This window comes from Mastigoproctus giganteus, chromosome 14, assembly GCF_048544385.1.
Source record: "Mastigoproctus giganteus isolate SK-2022 chromosome 14, ASM4854438v1, whole genome shotgun sequence".
Taxonomy (NCBI): Eukaryota; Metazoa; Arthropoda; class Arachnida; order Uropygi; family Thelyphonidae; genus Mastigoproctus; species Mastigoproctus giganteus.
The window spans coordinates 43055499-43081957 of NC_143588.1; the positions used below are offsets into that span (position 1 = coordinate 43055499).

At 34.6% G+C, this 26459-nt stretch overlaps 1 protein-coding gene across 1 annotated transcript in view; it reads left to right on the forward strand.

The window, feature by feature from the left end:
• Positions 1-26459, forward strand: part of LOC150075089 (endoplasmic reticulum junction formation protein lunapark-like) — a 90903-nt gene that overhangs the window by 29774 nt on the left and 34670 nt on the right. Inside the window, exons 3-5 of the mRNA XM_090389260.1 lie at positions 6616-6669; positions 16377-16564; positions 22978-23155. Coding sequence (XP_090245386.1) covers positions 6616-6669; positions 16377-16564; positions 22978-23155 — 420 coding nt within the window. The remainder of the gene's footprint in view (positions 1-6615; positions 6670-16376; positions 16565-22977; positions 23156-26459) is intronic.

Genomic DNA, 26459 nt, shown 5'->3' on the forward strand with positions numbered 1-26459 from the left:
CTTGAGTACTGCGTACAGATCTGGAGGCCTCATTTTAGGAAGGATGTAGATTTACTTGAGCGTGTACAGAGAAGGGCAACAAGATTGGTGAGGGGAATGAAGGGATCCTCTTACCAAGAGAGGCTTAAGTTCTGCAAATTGCAGTGGCTGGAGACTAGGCACCTGCGCGGTGATCTGATTGAGGTATATAAGGCCTTGAATGGGTTAAGCACGCTGAATTCTGATGGGATCCTTCCACTTGTTCAGATTACAAACCTAAGGGAGCATAAATTCAAATTAAGAAAAGACAGATGTAGAATAGTTGTGCGGAAATTTGCCTTTAGCCAGCGGGTGGTTAATTGCTGGAACAAACTTCCATCTGTCGTTGTGGAAGTTGATAGGTTGAATAAATTTAAGGAGGAACTGGACAGGCATTTGGAGGCAATGGTGTGATTTTTTTTTTTTTTTTTTTTTTTTTTGGCTGATGCTGCATAAGCTAATATCCTTGCTTTCTTGCATCACATGCCACTACTACTACTGTATACGCGTTTGGATGCCTCATTTTTGGATAGATATAGATGTGCTGAAATGGGTGCAGTGAAGGCAGTAAGATTGGTGAGGAGAACAAAAAGGTAGTCTCACCAGAAAGAGACTACCTTTTTGCCTGAGAGGGCATAAATTCAAATTGAGGAAAGACAGTTCCCCAATTTGAATTACAGTTCCCCAATTTGAATTTATTCCAGTTCTTTAAACTGCATCATCTGGAGACTAGACATCTGTAAGATCTCTTTGAGGAGTTTAAGGCTTTGAATGGATTGAGTAAGTTCAGTGCTGATGATGTACTTCCTCTTGCTCAGACTACGCATATGAGGGCACAAATTTAAATTGAAGGATGGTTGCAGGATAGACATGTAGAAATTTGCATTCTTGGTAGTTTGAATTAATTCAATGAAGAACTACAAGCTATTGGAAGGGATGAACAAAATGTGGGAATGTTTTTTTTTTTTTGTTGTTGTTGATGCTATATTAACTTGCTTTCTTGCATCATTTGACAATATTAATACTAATAGTGAGGAAGAGAAAGCCTTGAGTGATCATAAATTTAATAAGTAATACATGATTTTTTATTATAGAGAATGATTACATTAAAGTGCAGCCAACTGAATGCTACTTTTATATATGAAATTTTTTAAAGTATGCCTATTATGAAACAGATTAAGGTGATATGTTGTGAGATAGAGTAAGCTGAAATATATATTTTTTTTTCAGTGAAAAGAATGGTTACTAAAATGTCTTTCTATTCAAAAAAAAAAAAAAAAAAAAAAAAAAAAAGATTAAAAATGATTGGTACTGAAGCAACTCAGTTTTTTTACTTTGTTTTAGTATTGGCAAGTGATGCAAGGAAACAGGTATGCTGTGTCAACTGTGGGAAAAAAAAGTTGACTGAAACTAAATTTTTTTATTGAAACAGCATTTGTTACATCTACAACTTATCAATTTATTTAATCTTAAAGAATGACATACTCCTGATATCATGAAAACAGTCTGCATAGGTCATCAAACTGAGTAAATCCCAGCTACAGATAACAGTGACTGTGTTGAATTTCTCCACGTGCCATATCTAATGTGTTATCTCTCACAGTGTAAAATACTGTCAGATACCAAAAAATGTGTGTTCTTGTACTGATATGTTTTGGGCAGAATGAGGTACTTGTCATTAGTATTGGCCAGGATGCAAACTTACCTAGCTTAAAAAAAAAAAACCCCACTTCTATCCCTTTTCCTATTAATACCCGCCTATCCTTAATAATTTGCCCACATTGGGATGGATTTGTATACAATTCAGAGGGATAATTTAGATTCTCTTACTACCTGATTCTTTTGATCCACCTTCTAGTGTTTGCTTGGTCACAGAGACATCCAATTAGAATTTTATTATGTATGGTAAATTACTAATGCCTCTATATTCCTTTAAAATTTTGGTACTTCAGTGCTTGAACTGGGGTGGGATGCCATTCTGCTGTTTAGAATTCCCAGATACCATCCAGTTAACTCTTCAGTAGATTTAAAATCTTCAGAGCATGTTGAAGAAATTTAAAAACCACATCACTGCTTATTATCAGCTTGAATAAACTTAAAAAAAAATTCCATTTCATTTTCACTAATTTTTTGTGTACTAAAATGTTATTTATATTTGTTCATATCTAGTATGGCAGTGCCTAGAGTCAAATGGAAACGATTAGTATAACAAGAATTTTCTTGTGTGTGTGTGGAGGGGAGAATACCTCTGCCCTCCTAAGGTGTTTATCTAGTTAATATTGAACTGCGCATTAGCAAGAACACATGATGCAAGAAAGCAAGCTTATATAGCATCACACACACACACACACTCTTCTCATTTCACCCATCCACTTGCTCCAAATGTTTGTCTAGTTCTGCCTTGAATCTGTTTAAGCTATCAACTTCTACAATGACAAATGGAAGTTTTGTTCCAGTAATCAACCACTTGCTGGCTAAAGGCAAACTTCCGCACATCTATCCTACAACTTTCTTTCCTCAATTTGAATTTATGCCCTCTCAGGTGATTATTCTGAGCAAGAGAAAGAATCCCATCAGCATTGAGCATGCTCAAACCATTCAAGGCTTTATACACCTCAATCAGATCAACTTGCTGGTGCCTTGTCTCCAGACACTGTAATTTGCAAAACTTAAGCCTCTCTTTGTAAGAACAACCCTTTGTTCCATTCACTAATCTTTGTTGCCCTTCTCTGTACTCATTCCAACAGCTCTACGTCCTTCTTAAAATGAGGCCTCCAGACCTGTATACAGTACTCAAGGTGTGGCCAGACCATTGCCTTATACAAGGGGATAATCACCTCCTTATCCCTGCTAGAAAAATTCTTGTATATCATTGACAAGACACCATGAGCTACACTTGCAGACCATCTGCACTGCTCAGAAAACTTCATATCTGCCTGCACAACTACCCCCAGGTCCTTTTCATTCTCTACCACTGTCAGTGTAGTACCACAGAGTTGATGCATTACTCCGGGGTTACTGCTTCCCATATGCAGTACTTAACATTTGTCAATGTTAAACTTCTGTACTTTACATTTGTCAATGTTAAACTCTGCAAATGTATCTCCAATTCACAAAGGGGGATCAAAGGGTGACACAAGTGATTACAGATCTGTTAGTTTTACTTCTGTTCCAGGGAAAATAATGGAGTCACTGATTAAAGAAGCTTTGCAGGATCATCTAGAGAAGACAGCAGTAATAATTCAGACACAACATGGGCTTGTTAGAGGGAAGTCTTATCTGACCAATTTGATTGGATACTGTGGTATGGTTTTGCTTTCCCAGTTTTTTGCATCCAGATCCTTTTTGGTCACAAAGGATCTGCATTCAGAAAATAATTTTGATATCATATACTTGAATTGAAGAGATGTTAGTACCTCTAGCTTTTTTTATAATAAGAAAAAATAGTATTTCTTCATTTTTAATATGGTGTTGCATTATTTTCATCTAGTAATTCCATGTACTTTTGTATTTTTCTTAGAAATCAAAGAAATTCCTTTGAAGCTCCATTATTCCTTAATCAGCTCTCAGAATATAAGCTTTAAAAACTGTAATATAAAGTGTTTAGGGCTAAAGCCTCAAGCTATGAAAAAGTCTAGACTATGTATAAGTTAAGTGTGATAGCATCATTAATACATAGCCAAATCTGAATTAACAGAATATTTGAAAGGTGGCATCATTTTAAGTTATATCTCATATTGTGAATACCTTCACAATGAGTTGCCATGATATCCATCTGAGTAACATTAGTCTTCTCCTCGGGGGAAGCGTTACTTATTCGAAGTAGTGCAATATAATGGCAACTTGTTGTGAAGTTATTCACAATATGAGATATAACTTAAAACGATGCCGCCTTGCAAATATTCTGTTAATTCAGATTTGTCCATGTATTTATGATGCTATTGCATTTAACTTATACATATCTTTAAAAACTGTGAAAGAGCTAATTTTATTAATTCTAACTCTTCACCACATCACTGATGAGTGTTTTTGTGTCTAGTAATAGTAATGGAGGCATGTGATGCAAGAAATCAAATGTATGAGCTTATGTAGCATCAGCCAGGGGGGGAAAAAAAATAAAAAAATTCACATATCCATTCCCTCTAAAAGTGTGTCCAGTTCCTCCTTGTATTTATTTAAGCTATCAACTTCCATTGTAGCAACTTGCCCTTAATGGCATACTGCTCCAATTTGTACAGTAGTCTTCCATGTGCAACAGTATTAAAAGCTTTCCTGAAAATCCAAGTATATGATATCAAAATTATTTTTTGCATCCAGTTCCTTTGTGACCACATCATAGTATCCAATCATATTGGTCACACAAGACTTCCCCTTGACAGACCCATGCTGTGTCTGAATTATTACTGGTGTCTTGTCTAGATGATCCTGCAATGCTTCTTTATCCAGTGACTCCATTATTTTCCCTGGAACAGAAGTCAAGCTAACAGGTCTGTAATTACTTGTCCCCCTTTGTGAATTGGAGATACATTTGCACATATCCAGTCTGTGGGGACTTCCCCTCTGAGTTCAAGGATTCTCTCATAACTTTGGCTAAGGGTTTGCTCACTTCCTTTGTCCCCCTCTTTAATATAACTGGATAGAACCAAACTAACCCAGGTGCCTTTCCCTTTTTTTATGTTTAACTTCAACAATTTCTCCTCCACTTTGCTCTCAGTTATTACAAAATCATTTAACTCCCTGTTAGTTTGATAAACATCTGGCCCTCTCCTCCTTGAATAACTCCTCATGTGTGAATGTAGATGCAAAATACTCATTTAGTTCGGCAGCTATCTAAGAATGATCATCTACAGTCAAACCATTGATATCAAGTGGACCAATCTGATTCATCCCCTTCCTTTTAGAATTTATATAAGTAAAGAAGTCTTTGCTGTTTTTTTTGTATCCTTTGCCAAGGATTTTTAATAATCTGCCTTTGCTTGCGTAACCTCCTTTGTGACTCAATTACAGACTAGCCTGTGTCTACCATAGGCTTGTGTCACCTGACAATTTATGTGCATTCCATGCATTTTTCTTCTCTGCCACAAGTCTCATTAGCTCATCTGAAATCCAGTAGGGCCTAAACCTAGAGCAGTATTTCTTAGTTGGAACAAAAAGCCTAGTAGCTTCCAAAATTACTTCCTTGAATGCTTCCCATTTAGAATTTGCTGTTGGTAACATCGTCAGTTTGGTCCCACCGTATAGAACTTAAAAAAATCTCTGAGATCACTGTAGTCTCCTTTACAAAAGCAAAAACCCTTCCCTTTACTCCTGATAGTAGTTATATCTTTAAGTAAATCCCACGTTAGTACACTGTGGTCACATCCACCTAGTGGTTCCTTTATCTGTAAATTCTTAATGCATGAATAATCACTGCTGGTAATCAGATCAAGAGTGTTACTCCCTCTTGTTGCCTCTCTAACATGCTGCTGTAGAAAACAATCATCCAATAAATCCACAAAAGCCTTGCTAGTATGTGAGTGGCCAATCCACAAGTTCCAGTCTGTATCTGGGAAGTTAAAATCACCCATTATAAGACGCTCTGATTTACTGGCCCACTTTTTATAGGCCTAATGACTCATCAGAGTCATTAGGCCTATAAAAAACCCCTACCCTCATTTTTGCTTTCCCAGTGGTTGTCACACCAAACTGACTCAACATTGCAGTGTCTATCTATGTCAACTGGATGCACTTTCTTAGATTTTGTGTTTCTTAACTAACAGCATAATCCCTCCTCCCTTCTATCCTTTCTGTAAACATTGTACTCCCCAAATTCCAATTCTGCATTCCTTATATCTGAGTGGCACCACTTCTCTGATATCCCAACAATATCTGCCTTGAATGTTTTAACTAGCACTTTAAATTCATCAAATTTATTTACTATACTCCTACCATTGGTGTACATGCAAGTATACATGCACCTGTTCTTACTCTTAGTTACTCTAACACAACCCATGTATTTACTTGTTTCATAACTCCCAGCAGTTTCTGAAATGCCCAGCAACTGGTTTTCTGGACTGCTGCTCATTCCAACAGAAGCAGCGCAAGAGTCATTTACACCTCTGCCTGTGGCTACTGTTAATCTATTAGTCTGTGAATCTTTACCCCCCCCCCCTAAGCTAGCAGTTTTCCAACCCACCTAACATAAATAATACATAAAATGTAAAGTAAAAAATTTTTTCTTAGCTTAAGAATTCAGTCACATGTTTTCTTTTCAGATCACAGTGAACAATAGTTTCAGTCACAACTCTGTCTTTTTGTTGATGTCATGATTCTGGTGTGTGATAGTGAGTAGCCGATTCATTTATACCAAAATGGTTTATGTAATGGACACTAGTAATAAACATTTAGAAACCTCTATACATGGTACTGTCAAGTGTTTGAGACCAATAAAATATCATTGAAATTTGTATGGCTAGAGCCCATCCGAATTGACAAATATGGAACATGAAATACGGTACTAAAATTTCTTTAATAATTGCTTCATATTTTTGTGTATGTATGTATGTCCTTTATAAATTTTGTTTCTATAAATTTAACATGTAAACTTCTTTATTTTAGTTTTTCTTCCATAAAAATTTCATAACTGAAGAAAAGCTGAGAAGACTAGATCAGGTAAATATTTAGCACTTTAATACCTTTTTTAATGTGTTATTATACATTATAAATACTTTTGCTTTAGTCACTAATCAGTAACAAAAAAATAATTTGGTGGAAAAATAATCAACAATACATGAAAGTGTACTTTGTTTTTTTGCAAAAACACTCTTTTCATTTTTTTAGTGCAAAAATATAGAGAAACAAAGTATGTTTAAAAAAAAAAAAAAAAAATTAAATATTATTTACCAAAAGCCAAAGACAGACCCCATCTAAAGCATTTAAACCATATAAAGATACTAAATGCTTTGCTGAATACATGTAAGAAGTTCAGTTCATTTTCAAAATCCCTACATCTTTGGCAATATTAAGGCAGGCCAGACCTCTCAGTATGCCCCAATTGTGAATAGTTAGCAACAACTGCAGCAGGTGCTTACCAAGTGGAATAGTTTATTTCCTGTTTTCTGTCCTCTCCAAACCCCTAATTCCCTTTAAAAAATAAGAAAAAAAATTTCGAGACCTCATTTCTCAAGGGCTCTACTATAGTACAAAAACATATATGGAGTGACTATGTTATTAGGCTCATTTACACTTTTCAGAAATGGAGCACTCCTTCGATAACAGCATCTTATGTTCATACCATGTAATATAAAGTAGGTGAGCAGATACATAGGGATGTTGTATGTGTGCAGTTAAGTGCAAGAATGGGCAAGCTTTAAGTGACTTTGAATGTAGCATGGCAGTCAGCTCCAGATGTGCTCATATGAATATCTTGGAAACTGCAACTCTGGTGGAGGTTTTCATGTAGGACTTTCTCAGGTGTATTGAATTTGGTCAAATAACATCCAGTAGTCGCAAATAGTTCATTGATGCAAGAGGCCAACAGAGGTGGACAAGACTTGTGCAGGTCAACAGAATGGCTATAGTCAAATAACAACCAAGTATAACAAAGGTAATCAAAGAGGCATTTCAGAATGCACAGCTTGTCTAACTTATCACAGATGAAGTATTGTAGCCAACAATGGAACTGCATTCTATTCCCATCAGAAAAAAATAAAGGTGTGGTTACACTTGGCTCAGAAATGCCAACATTTGGACAGTGAAAGATTTGAAAAATGTTGCCTGATTCGAGGAATCCTGGTTCCTGCTGTTTCATGCTGATGGGAGGACTAATGTGGTGAAAGCAGCACAAGTCCATGGAACCATCCTGCCAGATATTAGCAATGTATATAAGTGGTCAAAGTGCTAATGGTGTGGAGGATGTTTTCATGCTGTGCCCCTTGATACTAGTGGAGAAACATTTGGATGCTGCGTTTATTTATAAATTGCTTCTGACTTTCAGTGCATTCATCTGCAAATGGCTACAGTGCATTCATCTGCAAATGGGTTCTTCCAACAGGATAATGTGCCACATCAAAAAATGAGAATTATACAAAACTAGTTTTAGAAGCATTAGAGTGAATTTCACTTACTGTGGTGGCCTCCTCAGTCTTGAGATTTCAACCCATTTGAGCATGTGTAGTGTGAGATAGGGAACGTTCTTCAGAGTAGATCCACACCCATCCAATTTGCAACACCTACAGGAAGCAATTGAGTCAACATTGACCAGCATCCCTGAGGATTCTGGTCCATATTGACTCAGTTTTTGCTCTCTATTAGGTAGGTGTACCTATTAAGTGGCCACTCATTGTATGTTAGTGAGTTATCTCCCTGAGAGATGCCAAAAAGAGTTTCAAGTTAAAAACCTTTAAAGTTCCCCAGGGGCTCACATCTGGTGAGTATGGGCTTGGCACACCCAGGGTCCTGAGCTGGATATTCTCTCTCTCTCAACTCGGGAATTTATTTTTGGCTGGTGCAGCATAAGCTTCAGGCTTCCTTGTACCATGTAGCTATTAATAACAATAATAATAAAGAGTGGTCTATGGTATATCATTATGCTTCCTTGGCAGCATACTGATATACACATACCATATACATTAGGCTACACTTTTAAGGTTTTGGCTTATGATTTAAAGAAGTTTTACTCCCTTAATTTAGTCTGACATTCTTACATTTAAAGACGACATTCGGTTAGTAAACTCATGGCCAGCCAGGCTAAAATATCTTTCAGCATTCATTATATAATATAATTGAAATGCATTCATTCAGCATTATGTCGGGTCACGCCACATTGTCACCTTTGCACAGTCCTGTGGAAAATGCTTACTGTTATACTAAAGAATTTTTATGAACTAAAAGCAGAAATAATGGTTGTTCTTATTGTTGTCCCCACAGAAGTGTTGCAGGTGATGATTCAGAATATGATAATTTGGCTGTGCAAAAGTGTGCTGAAAATGCAGGAGCTTGTGTAGAATACCCAAAATGATATTGACACCAAATGTCATTTAGTAATGTTATTAACACTCAGTTTAAATTATGGTATGGGTGGGGGTAAAAAAAAGGGAAAGGCATTTGAAAATAGGGAGTGACTTGTACGCTCTATATGTAAAGCATATTGATCTTTTTGATTGTTGTGGTACCTAAATAAGTATATGCTTGCACATGTACATTGCTTCTTCAGTTCATTAAAATTGTGGTTGCTTGAATTAAAATGTTCTTCTTTACATTTGCATGCTTTAATTGATTTAAGCACACACACATAATGCCGTAACTCCCATAAACTAGAAAGTTTCAGATCAGTAATTCTACCTTAGATTGCTGGAATCTCTGCATTTGTATATCTGTTTTAATATTTAGTGCACAGTATTTCTACATAATTTTGTTAACAGTGCCTTGAAAACGAGACTAGTAGTAGTATTAGCCATACAGTGCAAGGAATCCATATGCAAATTGGAAGGTTTGTTGTGGTCAGTAATATACTGTATACACTGTCCAGTCAAAACATTATGACCACTTAACTAATAGTAGTATGTTCTCTTGCCACCGGTATTGCTGCCTCATGCCAAGGCATGGGCTCTGTAAAGCCTTTGAATATTGTAGGAGATATGCTGTACCATGTTGCCAGGATTGTATTTTATAGATCTGTGATAGTCAATGGTGGAGGATCCAAATGCTGGATCTGCCATTCCACATAATCCCTGAGGTGTTCTATGGGATTCACATCTGGTGAATGTGAATTTGGTGGCCTAGGTAGCTCCTGGAAGTCACTTTTGTGTTCAATGAATCACTCTTGAACAATGCTGGCAACATGACAGGGCACATTATCTTTGCTGGAACACACCTGTGCTGGCTACCTGGGAAGACAGTAATCATGAAAGAGTTGTACCTGATCAGCCACAGTGAATAGGAGTTTTAGCATTCAAAGTCTAGGAGTACAAGACACCAAGAAATTCCCAGGGAAACATCTCCATCCAAAACATTACTGCCACCTGTCGATTTCTTTTGGATCAGAACATCAGAGTGACTTCTATCTGTAGTTTATTATCTTATCCTCCATTTACTGCCCACATGGTATAACAGGAAATGTGATTCATCAGTAAAGGCAATTTTTTTCCTATTCACTGGTCCAACAATGCCATTCAAATGCAAATGTTAGGTGTTGTTGGCAACTGAAAGGTCGTGGGTTCGAATCCCGTCTTGGGCTTGATCAGAGTAGATAATGCAAACCTAGGGAGCTGCAATATGACCACAGAAGCCAATGTGCCAACAACTAACAAAAAAAAAAAAGTGTTGTTAGCAATGGGTGGCTGTAAGCAAGGGTATCTTGACTAGACAACTACCACATACTCCTCCATGTGGAGGAGGGTTCATTTGATTGTGGTCTTGGAAACACTGCTGGTTATCCTCTATATATATTTCTGGTTATAGTTCGTGGACAGCTGTTTCCCGACAGTTGGCTCTCACTAGGTGTTGAGAGCCAATAGTCTGTGAATTAACATCCACTACCCACGTGAATCAAGTACTTCATATGGACCTGCAGTACTATTTACCGGTTCTCACCAAGACATCCACTACCAGGTGGAGAGGAGGATCACAGGGGTGGTTATAACGTTTTGACTGCACAGTGTAGTTAATTAGTGTCAGAAATGTCATTCAGCAGTGCCATCAAAATACCTCTCTAGGTGAAATCAAATGGGCAAAATACACTGAAAGCCCACATTTACTTAAAATTGTAATTTAAAAAGAAAACTCTAACAGCATAGGCCTGTCCTAAAGTGGATATTAATCTGACAATTCTCTATACATCTAGAAACCAACTGGTTTCCGCATGGCATTCTTGCTTCACATTCCTCACTCATTAAAAACAGTTAAAATTAAAATTCACTACTTCTACCATTCTGTGGTAGAAGTAGTGAATTTTAGGGGCCGTGTCCGATTTTCTTGACCGAAGGGATAGCAGAATAATAAATTATGACCCACAGGTTAGGGTGTCCCCCACAATTTCAAAATATTCTGGTTTACTCTCCAAAAATGAGTTATATTCATTATATATAAGGGTTACGTAAAGTTATAAAGTCTCATAATTTATATTTTAAAAATGTGTTAATGTGTGTTACTGATGTTGTTTTTGTAGCTTGTATTGATTGTTTGATGTGCCTCCCATAAGATGGCAGTACTCCAAATATAAGTAAAGTAGTGAAAGTGACACCATTTTCCTAAGAGTAACATATTAGATTTTTGCATGAGTAGAACAGGGGGTATCCTATCAGTTTTCACAGAAAATGTCAAATGCCTATCCCAAAGGTCTGAAGAATGTAAAAAAAAATATGCAAAATTTGGGTGCTGAAGTTCTGTGATGGTCAAGAATTATGCCAAATGAAAGACATTGACCAAGGCAGCAATGCAGTTATTCTAAGGACAACATTACCAAAAAATGTTGAGGCACATTATGGATGACAAAAAGTGAGTGAACTTTGCAACATTGTTAGTCATATTTCTGGGTTTTGTGTGTATGGTTTATATCTTTTCTTTTTATTCTCCTATAAAGCATTCTGCTTGTTGGGTTTAGTTATAGCCAGTCTAGTTATAACCACCCCTGTGATCCCTGTGATCATATTTTCATCTTTGTGGTCCTCCTTACTTAATTTGCCTACAGAGTTTTATTATTATTAGTTATATGGTGCAAGGAAGCCTGAGGCTTATGCTGCACCAGTCGAGAGAGAGAGTTTTCTATTAATAGACTGCATTCTACATTGTTTCCTAATTTCTTTCCTTTTAAGTTTTCTCTTAATGTTTTATTAGTTAATTTCCATAATGGTGTAATTTTTATAGTATCATTTATTAGTATTATTTTTGCTGTTGTACTCTTGTCTTGGTTGCATGCATTATTACAAGTCTTACAAAATTTAATTTTAATTAGCTTCCTGATTAATGTTTTGGATCATTACAATTTATATTATTTAAAACTCTACTGATATTCTACTTGCTTTTAATGTACAAACTGTTCTTGCAAATAAGAGCTATGTGGCTGGTCACACAGTGCTTCCATGAGCTGGCGACTAGTTTGATGTCATTTTAGGACAGCTGAGAGCAAAGAGGTTGAAAATGCCTGGTATGGGTATAGCTAGAAAAATGTGTGCTTCATTAAATCTTTTAATTAATCTCTTCCATGAACAGAACTTACTGACAGCAGAAACATGGATTTAATTCCATACAACCAAGGGTTTTTGCTGCCACTATAACTAGTCACACAGCTCATCAGGTGCATGACTAAATTTGGGAGAAAAATAATATGCAGCTCAAAGTCACTCATTTGGATTTGTATTAACTCCATTGAAGAGAAGGCCTAGTGAGTGACTTGGCGGCCTGTTGCTTTTCTTTCTGCTATAATGGTGGCAAAAACGAAACTTCATGATCTTTATTATTGTGTATAAAAAAAATTAATGGAATTTCTCAGAGCATGAGGATTGCCTCATTATAATTATTTCTTAAGGAGAAAGTTAATTTTTTTCCCTATTCTCCAATGAAAAAAGTATTCTTTTCTCTGAAGTGCATCTTTTTGCAAATTTGTTTGCGGAAAATGCTATTTACATTTTAACCATTAGTATTATTGTTCGGCTGATATAAATATTTACAGATGTAAATACATTCAGTTGTTAGTGCCTAATATTCATTGCAAAGGTTCTTCTCCAAAACTGCTCATCCAATAGGCCTTTCTCTCTAAAATCCAGAAAATTTAAATTTTAGCACCTCTGAGTTCTGAGGGCACTGGATTTTAGAGTTTACTGTATTAATTATCCATTATTATATTGGAATATATGATTTTCTAACCTGAAAAAAAAAATAATAATAGTAGTGAAAAACTCTTTATCCATTGCAGAAAGTTGCTGCAATGGATAAAGGGATGGTTAATTGGGAGATGACAGAATGGTTATCAATGGAGACTGCTCTGTTTGGGTTACTGTTTTAGTGGAGTTCTCTAGGGTTCAGTGCTGGGCCCCATCATTGTTTTCTGTATTTAGTAATGATATTGTTGAAGGTATATCAGTCCTAACGTCTAAAGTTTGTGGATGATACAAAGGTTGACAGGTTAGTTAATTACAGTAATCAGGGTATGTTACTACAAAAAAGATTTAGATAAATTAGGCAGGTGGGCTGAGAAGTGGCAATTAAAGTTTAATATTTATAAATTCAAGGTACTTCATGTGGGGAGCAGTAATTCCAGTTTAACATACCAGCTGTGTGGTACAACACTCAAGGCAGTGGAGAACGAAAAAGACCTGAGGGTAATTGTGCAGTCAGATGTGAAGTTCTCTGAGTAGTGCAAATAGGCTACCAAATAGTTTATCATGGGGTTATATCAAGAATATATACAGGAATTTTGCTAGCAGGGATAAGGAGGTGATTATTCAAATGTATAAAGTAATGCTTAGTCTACATCTTGTTTACTGTATACAGATCTGGAAGTTTCATTTTAGGAAGGATGCAGTATCTGTTTGAATGGGTACAGAGAAGAACAACAAGATTGATGAGGGTAGCAAAAGGGTGCTCTTATCAGGAAAGGCTTCATCTGACCTGCAAGATCTGATTTTGAGGTATATAAGGCCGTGAATGGATTAAGTAAGGTCAATGCTAAAGGAATCCTTCCTCTTGCTTATACTATACATGAAGAGGCATGAACTCAAATTCAGAAACAGTGGTTGCAGGTTGGATTAAATTCGCCTTCAGCGAGAGGGTGGTTGATTGTTGGAACAGACTTCCATATGGTGTAGAGGTGGGTAGTTTGAATAAATTCAAGGAAGAACTAAACTATTAGAGAGGATGGGCAGTAGTGATGACTTTTTTTGCTGTTGCTTTATAAGCTTATTTTCTTGCATCATTAGGCACCTCCATAGCCAGGTGGGAAGGAGCAGCAGTGCGTAGCACACGCTTCTTGATTAGATCGGGGTTAGAGCCCGTCACCACCAAATACGGAGGATGCGGAAAGGTCAGGAATGACCACCGCATATTCACGGAGCAATATGGCCTTAGTTGCTAATGCTCCTAAAAACCAAATAACAAACAAACAAACATCTTGCATCATTTGCTACTAGTCAGCTGTCAGAACAGAACATATATCTTTGTTTCATCATTTTTAGCATTAGAAGTTGCAAAAGATGTGAGAAGCCTATGGTAGATATAAACTGGTCTGCAATCAGGTCACAATGGAGATTAGACAAGCCAAGGCAGATTATGAGAAGTCTCTGGCAAAGAAGGCCAAGAAAAGCAGCAAAGACTTTTTTACTTATGTTAACTAACAGTGGAAGGAAGGAGTTGAATTGCATTGTTCCACTTGATGTTGACGAATCTGCTCAAGTTGCTGTGACAGGATGAATAGGTATTTTGCATCTACAACACACATGAGGAATTCCTTAGGGAAGGGGATGCTAGAAGTTTATCAAACTATAAAAGGAGCTAAATGATTTTATAATAACTGAAAGGAAAGTGGAAGAGAAATTGTTGAAATTATTATTAGCCATATGGTACAAGGAAGCCTGAGTGCCTGGGGGTGGATGGGATCTATCAAATCATAATAAGGGAGGCAGCAAAGGAGGTAACCAAACTTGTAGCCATAATTATGAAAACATCTTAATTAATAAGCTAACAGGTCTGTAATTATTTCATAAATAATTACAGACCTGTTAGCTTAACGTCTATTCCAGGGAAAATGTAGTCACTGGTTAAAGAAGTAATGTAGGAGCATCTAGACAGGAGTGCAGTTATAATTCAATCACAGCATGGGTTTGGTAAGGGGAGATCTTTTGTGACTAATTTGATTGGATGCTATTATGCAATGACAAAGGAACTAGATGCAAAAAATAATTCTGATATCATATACTTTGATTTTGGGAAAGCTTTTGATACTTTTGCACATTAAAGATTGCTGTACAAACTGGAGCAGTGTGGCATGAAGGGAAAGTTGCTGCTGTGGTGGATAAAGGGATGATTGGAGCGGGAGAAGACAGAGTTGTTATTACTGTTCTTCACGGACTAATATTGTTAGTGGAGTTCCACAGGGTCTGGTGCTGGGACCATTGTTTTCTGTTATTTATTAATGATACTGATGAGGGTATATCAGGCTTAATGGCTAAGTTTGCAGATGATACTAAGGTTGGTAGGGCTAATGACAGTAATGAAGGTATGGTGCTGCAACAAAATCTAGAAAAATTAGGCAGATAGGGGTGAGAAATGGAAATTGAAATTTAACATTGACAAATAGAAGGTACTACATTTGGGTAGCTGTAATCCCAGAATAATGTATTGCCTGTGTGGTACTACACTCATAGTAGTGGAAAATAGAAAGGACCTGGGGATAATTGTGCAGTATGATATTTAAGTTCTCTGAGCAGTGTAGACAGGCTGCTAGGACAGCTCATGGAGTTTTGCTAGCAGGGATAAGGAGGTGATTATCCCATTTTATAAAAGAATGGTCAGGCTACATCTTGAATACTGCTTACAGGTATGGAAGTCTCATTTTAGGAAGGATATAGAGCTGCTGGAATGGTTACAGAGAAGGGCAGTGACTGATGAGGGGAACAAAGGCTTCAGTTCTGTAAATTGCAGTGTCTTGATACTAGGCACCTGATCTGATTGAGGTGCTTAAGACTGAATGCTTTGAGCAAACTCAATGCTGATGGCATTCTTACTTAGCTCAGGCTATGCACATGAGGGGCATAAATTCAAATTGGGGAATGATGGTTGCAGAGTAGATTGTATGGAAGTTTGCCTTCAACCAATGGGTGGTTGATTGCTGGAAAAAGTTGCATCTGTTGTTGTGGAAGTGAATAGTTTGAATAAATTCAAGGAAGAACTAGGTAAACTATTAGAGGGGATGGCTAGGTGAAATGGGATATTTTGTTTTTTGCTGTATAAACTTGCTCTGTTGCATCGTTTGTCAAGAATAATACTAAAGCAAACTTACACAACATAAAAAAAAAAAAAAAAAAAAAAAAAAATCCTATCTCACCTGTCTATCCCCTTTAAGAATTTGTCTAGTTCTTCTCTAAAATTATTCAAACTACCCATTCTACAACATCGAAGGAATTTGGAATGGATGATGGAAGAGATAATATTAAAAGCAAGGTGTAAAATTATTCAGTTTATAAGAAAAAAAAGAAACTTTTTTTTTTTTTTTTTTTTTTTCATTTTTATCTTGGACATGCATGGAATAAAAATAATTTTTCTTAAAATGGAACTTTTAAACATTGTGTGAATTTACTTAATTTCATAAATATTGTATATCAAAGTCTTGTGATTATTTTGTTTTATTTATGTTTTTTTTTTTTTTTCTCTCTCCTTGACCTTAGGAAATTCAGAACTTAAAGGATAACATTGATGTAATGATACGTTTCCAGGAGCAAGCCAATAAGGCAGTAATGCACAGTTCTGTTGTCATTTTCTCCTTCTCACTTATTCTGTTTTATACAGTTGTTATTAGGAGTCCTATTTTGGGATATATTTTGTTTTCTGCACTTTTAATTTTATTCCAATGTCTGTAAGTATTATTTTTAATTCCTAATAAATACTGTAGAATTAAAACTGAAATATGACCAACCTGTATATAATTCAGATATATCAAAATAATAAGGATAAATTTAACTGCCATCAAATTCAAATAATAACCTTTTTTGGAATATGTCAACAGATGACAAGTTATAATGACTTAGTTTTCTAGGTTTGTTTTGATTTTATTGTATTAGGATTTTGCTAACTTAATCATAAGTTTTTCTATTTTGTGTGTAACAGTAAACTTTTCTTTTATGCCAGTCCTCAAAACACTTATATGGTTCTCTTATAGAGAGCACTCTCTTTATAAGAAATCAGTATTTACCTGGCAGTAATCCCCCCCCCCCCTTTTACACGAGTGCCTAGATTTTAATATCTAAAAAAAAAAAAAAAAAAAAAAGTATTTGGTTTTTTGAATTATGCTTTGTGTACTAATGCTTTTTATTCATTTCAGTCCTACTTTTTTTTTTAAATAATAATTAAATTTTGCAAATGTTGCATTTTTTTGCACTAAAAATATTCATTAGTTTTAATGAAATAAAGTTTATTAATTATATTGAATTTAAGAAAATATTGATAACATAAAATAGATGCATGAAACTTCAGCATTACTCCATCACAACAAATTAAGCTAGTATTTACAAAACAAACAAAAAAAAAAAAACTTTGAAATTGTATTTCATTGAAAAAATTTTTTTTCCTATTAATTTTGCTTGTTTATGTGACAAATATTATAAACTTGAAATAACATAAAATTATTGATATCTGTTTTTCTGAGGTTCTTGTAACATTCACTACATGAAAATTCTGCATGGATGAAATAGAAAAACAATAGCAATATTTTGCTACCTGTGCCTATTTTTATTATGAATAGCCTTCTTCATATATTACCACCTGCGTTTCACTTGCAAATTGATGCCCTCTAAATTCATTAGGGAAGAAAAATTCACATTGAACTAGTATATAGTATTTGAGCTGATATCATACATAGCATGCAATTTGTCTGACTATGTCAGTCTTTGTAGAATTGTAAAATATAATTTGTGGCTTCCTCTCTCCCTGCTGTTGAAGCATCAGTTTTACTGCCATGATGCACACTACCTGTCAGAATAACATTCTGCCCTTTTTTGATAATGTGGGATACTGTTGTGACACTTTCTTAAAATTCATATACACTGCGGTTAGCTGATTTACAGTTTGTAGCTTCCAGCTCTACCAGAATTTCCCTTATTTTCTGCAATAATTCCCACATAAGCAAGGGGGAAGCTTTGAGAAGCTTTTGGATAGTGAAGAACATGTCATAATGATAAAGCGGTGTTTTGCTATATGATTAACTACACTTGGCTGGACACAATGGATTAGTGTAAGTTATATTAAATAAATAAATAAATTTTCTGTTTATACTCTGGCATGACAACCAAGTCAGTAGAGTTTACAATAAATCATTAATACAAATATTTATTGTATTTAGTAGTCATGGGCTTGAACCCTGGTCCACTTGAGGAATGCGTGCTATGCACTCTCGCTCCTGACCGCTCGGCTACGTCATTGTCTACTCTCTCAGGGCCACTCAGCTTTCACAAAGTAAAAATCAATATAAGTGGATTAAAAATGCAGCACATGCAAAGCTAAGAAGCTGTTAGGAGGATATAAGAAGAATCAACTACTAATCCTCAAACGGTGAATCATCAGGACTAAAGTGTTTTTTTTTTTTTTTTTTTTTATTTCCCTGTTGGCCCTGTTAAGGGATGCCACTGCCAGGTTTACTTCAAATAGAAAAATGCTATTTGCTTGAAATACTACAATACCAAGGAAAGAAGAAAATGATACTTGGTGGTAAAGAATGCTCTTTTAATTCTAATAACTTTGTTAAGCTGCCTTCCTATCCTGTTGGGAGCAGCACTGAGATGTTTATGGCTGCCTGATGATAGGATTAATTACTCATTGAATCTAAAAACATTGCCATGTAGCTTAGTAGGTCGATTATTTAGGTTTACATTTATGGATTTAATTACATTCTCTCTGACATTATTTTAAGTCTATTTAAAATAGAACTTCCATGGTTAATTAATGTTTCATTTCACTTAAAATTAGCTATCTTTAAGAGGAACCACACAATGGCTTTCTTACATAATACTAAAAGGACTTATTTTAAAGTTTACTATTTTAGTACACTGGATTGGATTTTGATTTTATTGGCACAAAAACGACTAAAGTTATACTGTGCCAAGAAAAAAGTACACTGTATTCCTATATGTGCCATTACTGTAGTCAGTTGAAAGTTGCAGCCATTATCAATCCACTGCCGGATGGAAGCTTCCTCAACAATTCACGCTGAGGGAAATTAACCATAATCTGCCACACTGGTCCAGTGTGGGTTGGCAGATTGACTGTATTTAGCAGCCAGGGGCTTGAACACTGGTCTACTCGAAGAGTGCGTGCTACTGCACTCCCACTCCTGACCACTTGGCTATGGAAGCCTATTACTGTAGTAAGTAAATACAGTAAACCCCCGCTATTCGCGGGTGTTACATTCCTGAGAAATGCCGCGAATACTGAGTTATGGCTCCCACAGTAATAAAGGGGTTCCGTTCCAAAGTATGAAATAAAGAAGAAAAACTAATCTAAAATTGTCTATGTATGTATTATATGTACCTTCATAATATTACTATGTACATAGACAGTACATAGTGAAATGCAAGCATATGGCATCGAAATGAAAATAAGAAACAATTTAATATTAAATGTAATATTTATTACAAATTTCAAACCAGCGCCTTTGCTAGCTAAAAAACTTATCCCGCCAGTGCTATCAACAGTTTCGCTAAAGTGTTGATAAAGGAGTTTTGCCTTTTCACGAATGATGAGTGAACTTAACTCAGTTTTATTTTGAGTTCGGTGAAATGCAAGCCACAGATTTAAAGCCTTTTCCATTTTTTTCTAATTACAGAGCAAATTTTTGAAGCAGTTAGCGCGTTTTCACGGACACTACGGCAGATTTTTTTCTTCCGATTTCTTGATTGATCGTACCGTTGACTCATTGATTTTATAATGTTTTGCCACTGAGGAGACACTTTCACCATTAGAAATTTTATCTAATAACTCGATTTTATTGGCTAATGTCATCAACTTCTTTGATCTTTTCACATTTCCCTTGTTATTTGTAGCAATATTTTTATACGGGTTAGGAAGAACTTGTCCACAATAAAGTCACTTTCTTCCATTAACACACTCGAAAAAGTCTGTTTTACACTGCAAAATGGTAGATTTTTCACTTTTGTAAGCATATCAATTTATAAGCATATAAATTAAAAGCAAACGACGAAACATTCCATGACAAGCGCATAACACACACTGATGAACAAGGATTAGCAGGAAACATCCATGCCGGGATTTTGTCACCCCTCTCCCCCCACCGACTGAGCGCTGTTTTGACCAGGAAAGATAATTTTAGCCATGCCCATGTTTTTTATGGCGGAAAATGTTCACGGTGCTTTAAAATTCGCATTTTTTTTTTAGGTTTCATTTTATATTAAATCAGCAACTGCGAATACAGATACCGCAAATAGCGGGGGTTTACTGTACTTCCATCAAGTTCTCCTCCCCTAGTTCCTCTGCTCAATAATATTATATTTTTCATTCATAATTATTTAATTTTTTTTATAAAAACTTTAAAAAGACAGCAATAATAATCCTTATTATGCCATACATATGAATATATATTTTTTTAAGCTGATTTCCAGCTTTATAAATGCTCAAGATCTTGTCAAGTGGTAGTGCAGGAGTGCAGTACATGCATGCATTTGAAATGACTGTGGTCTGAGCCTACGTGACTGCTAAATATGGTACTGATTGAATTGTTATCAAAATAAATAATTAATTGCAAGTTCCTCTGACTTTGAGCATGCTAGAGTATAGACAGAGGGGTTTTTTTCCCCCACAAATATAATACTAGCTTACATGCCTGATGTATTTTATACACCAAAAAATAGTAAAACTTTTAAATTTAAATATCTGTTAGAATTATATCAGTGTGAATTTTTATATTCCTCTAGTGTGATATTTACTTTTGGTCTCCATAATCAGTTTTTTTTTTTTTAATGGGTAAAATTATAGTTTCTAATTATGTTTTGCTATTGTTTTATAATATAATGCCAGAATTAATGAATTTTTATTTTTATATTTTAAAATTTTTTTCCTTTTTTTTTTTTATACCAAAAAGCTTATTGGTGAGGCAACAAGTACCTGCCATTATTATGGTTTCTTTTCTCATTTGCTACACAGTTGAAAATAAATTTTTTTTTTTTTTTTTTTTTCATATCTTCCTGACCTTTTTTGGAACTTGGTCTGTCACTTTTATGAAAGAACTCCACCAAGGTCATACTTCAGAATAAGATACAATGAATAAACAACTTTCTTTAAACATGATAACAGTAAATTGATTTTGTATGCACTTGTACAAGAGAATGAACTGATAGAAACACAGCTGCTGTTATCTTGAGAAACCTTTCTTTAAGGCTGGACCTCTGGAACACGAATGAATAAGTGAACTATGTTTCTCTGAAATGTAGCTATACACCAAAAACAGTAAAACTTATAAATTTAAATATCCTATAATTATATCAATGTGAATTTTATTATTTCTCCAGTATGATAGTTTCTCTTATTAGTTGTTTACATGATTTAGTTTTATGAAATAATGACTTCCCTGGAAGCCAGTTCAAGAAGTCATAAACACTGCCAATGCAAATAAATAGATATCTTTTGGTAGTATTATGAACTGCATACTTTAACTTGATAACGTGAAGATTTCAACTTAGAACCAGTCTTCAGTCATGGAACTGATCTTCGTATGTCTTCTAACAGGTTAATGTTCATTTATCATAATCTATCTATATATAAATAGTTGGGGAAAATCTAATCACAAATTTGTTATATCAGCATTTCTCAAACTGTGGTCTGCAAACCCTGGGGTTCCCAAGAGATGTTTTAGGAGGGGGGGGGTCCACAAATAATATCTGAAATTTGTTATTACTATTTAAAAATTGAAAAAAAGTTAAGAGCATAGAAATAATAATTTTAAGTGAGAGTCTTCAAAAAGATTTTTGAAGCTAAAGGTGGGGGGGGGGTCCTTATGTCACTAAAGTTTGAGAACTACTGTGCTATATGGTTATAACATGATTTTTGTCCACTTGCTGTATATGACTTTAAACTGAAGTTCATAAATTTTTTTTTTTTTTTACAGAAAATATGTTTTATGTACAACATTATTGCTATGTTTTGCCTCAGTTTTGATACTGTGAATAAAAAGTATGTTGTTTTTGTAAAGCAGCTGCTATGCAGTAATGGACATAGTTGTATTACTGTATTTCATGAAATTACAAGTTGCCTAGGTCATAAAGTTGTTAACATTTAATAATTTTTTTCTCCAGCCTTCATTATTTGGGAATATTATGATCCTTTCCCCCCACTTTCTCCAAAAAAAATGATTAGATAATATCAGAAAACAAGTTAGGTAATGTACTCAGTGCATTTCATTTCAGGCATATTAAATTTTTATTTTCTTAAATTAATTGAATTTTTTTCTTTTTCTGTGATTAATAGAAGTGGAAAGTAAATATAGTTATCTTCTTGTTGATTAATTATTAAGTTTCTAACTTTATAGAACATGTAATAAAATTCTAGTTTTTTGCATTCCATAAACTTAAGCCATTCACTTTCTCTCTTCAATCATATACTGTTTGTTTTTAAGTCTCTTCTCTTTCTATTCACAAGTGATGCTGTTCACGAGTCTTGCATAACAATACATGCAAAGCATTGACTGTCTGAAGTTAATAATACTGCATTAAAACAATGTTTAATTTATTACTTTCTTTTTTCCATGCAAAGTATGTATGGAAAAAAGAAATAATAATTACCAGATTTCTATTTGACCAATTTTAATGACATTTTGGATGGCTTGCAAAATCTTTCTAAAATAATACTAAATATAAAATTTTTGTGAAAATCCATCCACTGAGAATTGGTCTTACAAGTGGATGGACAGACAGATGTTGTGAAGACAGTAAGGTGCTTGTACATGTATATATGCAAGTACTCCTAAAAAGGAAAACTGCTTTGAATGATTTTTCATTCAGTGTGATCAAACAGAATTGTATACAACATACTATGCACAAATAAACTGAATTACACAGCATTATAGTAAGAGAACTTTGGAATAACACATGTAGATACTTAACAGATGTTTCAGAATATTTGTGGACTGAATTTTTATTTTATTTATTTTACATAAACTGATCTGTAGTAGAATAAAAGTTTGTCAGGATAATTTATTTACTGTGTATATATTTTTGAGATCATAAGTTGACTGTGAATTTAATTAAATTCTTCCATCATTAACAGGCTTTGGTCAATGAAAAAGTTTACCAATTATCATTTTGAGACTGAAATCGCATATAACAATCAGCAAATACAACAGCTAAGAAATCGGAGGAAATATATGATTGAATATATAAAAGAAAATATGAAGTATAACGAAGCAAAAATGTTGCTTGATGAGTTTGACACTGACAGCTTACCAGTAAGTTGCTCATTATTACTGTTGAATTGGTATTCATTTTTGGTTATAAATGTATATAAAAAAATATACCTGACCTCCTCCATAACATGGATTTGCTATAAAATTGCACTGTAATGCAAAAATTTGTACACCATGAATTATGGTTCTCATTAGATCACCAACAAAATGAGTCAAGAATCATTTAAAAAAAAAAAAAAAAAAAAAAAAAAAACTGCACTGTATAATATAATTAACTCTGTCTTCCTCAGTCTTAAGGCCCTAAAAGAAACTGACACTTCCAACGTTAGAGGCGAACAGACCTATTTTCTTTTGATATACAATATACTTTTTTTGTTATGCATTTAATATTTTGGAGTAATTTATTTTTATTAAATAATACAGTAACTCTGATTTGCTGTAATTTCTGCAGAATGATGGTCACCAGCATTAAACCAAAATGTTAATTTGTACTGCCTGTTGGTACAGTGGGTTCAAACGCTGTATCTGGTAATAAACTTAAGTAAAATTCTTGTGGGAACTAAAGCAAGAAGACTGAAGCAGTCATTAGCCTTTTCCCGAGTATGCGTGTGTATATAAATTTTTTATACTCCTTTGGTCCTCACACCAGGGATCAAAGGTGTATGAAAAATGTATATATTTTGAAGGCTCTCTCAATATAGTATTCACAAGTTAATCTGTATGTATATATATGTACAGTTTCTCTTGAAATTCTATGGAGATGTGGATCATCTGTCAACTATGATAGAAGAGAGATAGGAATCAACTCTCATAATGGCAACATAAAAAATCAGAACTGCAACCAAATCATATAGATCAGTTCATAAGGCTAATGCACTTTCCAAAATTATAGAGAATAATCAATGTATAGACAAAATTTAAATCTTTTTAAGAAATTAAGCAATATTCATCATGGTAGGTGTACTACAACCAGTCTTTTAACCTTAGAACATGATTTTAGGTCTGCCATGCATTTAAGCATTTGTATATGGCATACTTAGATATCTCTCTCTCTAAAGATTTTGACTGTTTTTCATAATAAACTTATCCTTAAACTTCAACTCATTGCAGCGACAGGTCAGGTGTTGAACAATAAGACTGGATTTGTGAAAATAAATCAAGACCACACAGATTCATTTTCAAATGTAAGGGGGATTCCACAGAGATCTTCTCTAAGCCTTGTCTTTCTTCAAATTTTCATAAATGACACAAAGATTGTATGCAGGATGACAGTTACTCTGTTATAATATCTGCTGAAAACATCAAGGTTTACAACGCCATCTCTGCCATCCAAGTGTCATGAGTTTGAATAGGGCTTAAACCAAATTAAAGCCTACTCCATTTTTTCATACTTCACATGAAAAAATGCTGCCTAATTGTGTATGCTGATTACCACAAAAGAAACATTATGAAGCACAACTATGCCATAGCTGAACACCAAATTACTAGAGCCAGCAATACCACTGATTTGGGTGTATGTTTCAAATTATGGTTTCTACAGAAAAAATATAACTATCATAGTGCATGGGACATCAAAAGTATTGGGCTTATCAGAGTTTTTCAGAGATTTCTTGTAAGCGTATGCCGGATGACCTTTTTTTACTCATTCTAGAAAATGCCTCTCACGTATTGTTCCCAACTTGCCAAGGATTAGTTAACATAATAATAAAAAGAATACAGAAAGATTTGGTAACTTAAAGATGGTGTAGATTATAATTGTAGAACTTGCAGAGAATGGTGTGCTCACTATGGTCTTCTAACCTTAGACATATCAAACATAACCACATAGAATTATGTTTGATACATCTCTAATTAATTCAGGGATAATGGCTGTTCCCCAGTTATTAAGTTTAATAAACTTTGTCCTACTTATTTGGGTCTCAGTAGTCAGAACTAACCATCTCTCAGTTATTATTTAATAGTTTTCCAAATTATTAAACAAAACTAATTGAAGTAGAATTAACTCAATAAAGATTGAGTGTAGCAATAACCAGTCCCACAAGAGCATTAAAATCCAATCAAAAGAAAATTAAAATCAGTAATACCATCATTTTTCCTACTTTTTATTTTTTTTTTATCTCCACCTCCCTTTCTCATCATTCTACACTCATTATTTCTACTTCTCATTCTTCCCTTCTCCATTTCTTACATTTGTGCTTTTTTTGACCAGCTTCTCTATCTGCTATGCTGCTCTGAAACACATTCCAAGATCTTCATTCATTTTAAATATAGATATTTCATAGGTTATAGATTGCTTTTTCCAAAATCAAGTGAGATATCACTGCAAACCTTGAAAAATATATGTATGCTTCTATGTATGGAGTTAATTACCTTTTTTTTTTACTTTGTTAGATTTATTTTATACACTTACTGCCAATATTAAGTGCATTTTAAAAATAAATTAAAAGAAATTATACTTGTGTTCGTTTATTAAAATCAACACTTAAGGTATCCCAGTTGTACGTACGGTTATGTTCTTGTATATATTTGTACAGATTTCACACTTTTAAGGTTTATACTGTTATTTAAATGAAAAAAAAAAAAAAAAAAAAAAAAACCCTCTAATTTCAATAACCAGATGGAAGTTTGTTCTAACAGTCAGTTACTCTGTGGCTGAAAGCAAATTTTCACACATCTATCCTACAACCATCATTTTTCAATTTACATTTATATCCCTTGTGTGAAAAAGGTGTAAGGATGCCATCAGCATTTAGTTTACTCAGTGATTTGCAGCATTAAACTTCTGGTCTCCTTATAGTTGCCTATCCATTTATATTAAGAGAAGCTACAAAAGAGGTAGCTAAATCTTTGGCCATAATATTGAGAGCATTGTTAAATTCAGGAGAAGTACCTGAAGATTGATGTGCAAATGCCTGTTCAAAGGGTGAAGTGGGTAACTATAGACCTATAAGTTTAACCTCCATGCCAGGTGTAATAATGGAATCATTAGTTGGAGAAATAATGCAAGATCATCTTGATAGGAATGGAGCCATAAAGCAATTGTAGCACCAGTTTGCTAAAAGGAGATCATGCCACAAATCTGATTGAATTACTGAGGTTATCAAAAAGGAAATAGATTCAGGGAATTAATTTTATCATCTACTTAGATTTTATTAAAGCCTTTGAGGTTCTTGGAAAGATTCAGACTGGCAATTTGGCTGGTGAGAATAGCAGAAACATCCATATGAGGAGCGATTAAAAAGTTTGGAAACAAGGCATATTAGGGGGAGATAGTACTTGTAGTTAAAATATTAACCATTGCCGAAAACTAATAGACTTGGCTTCAGGAAAGTAACATTTGTCATCG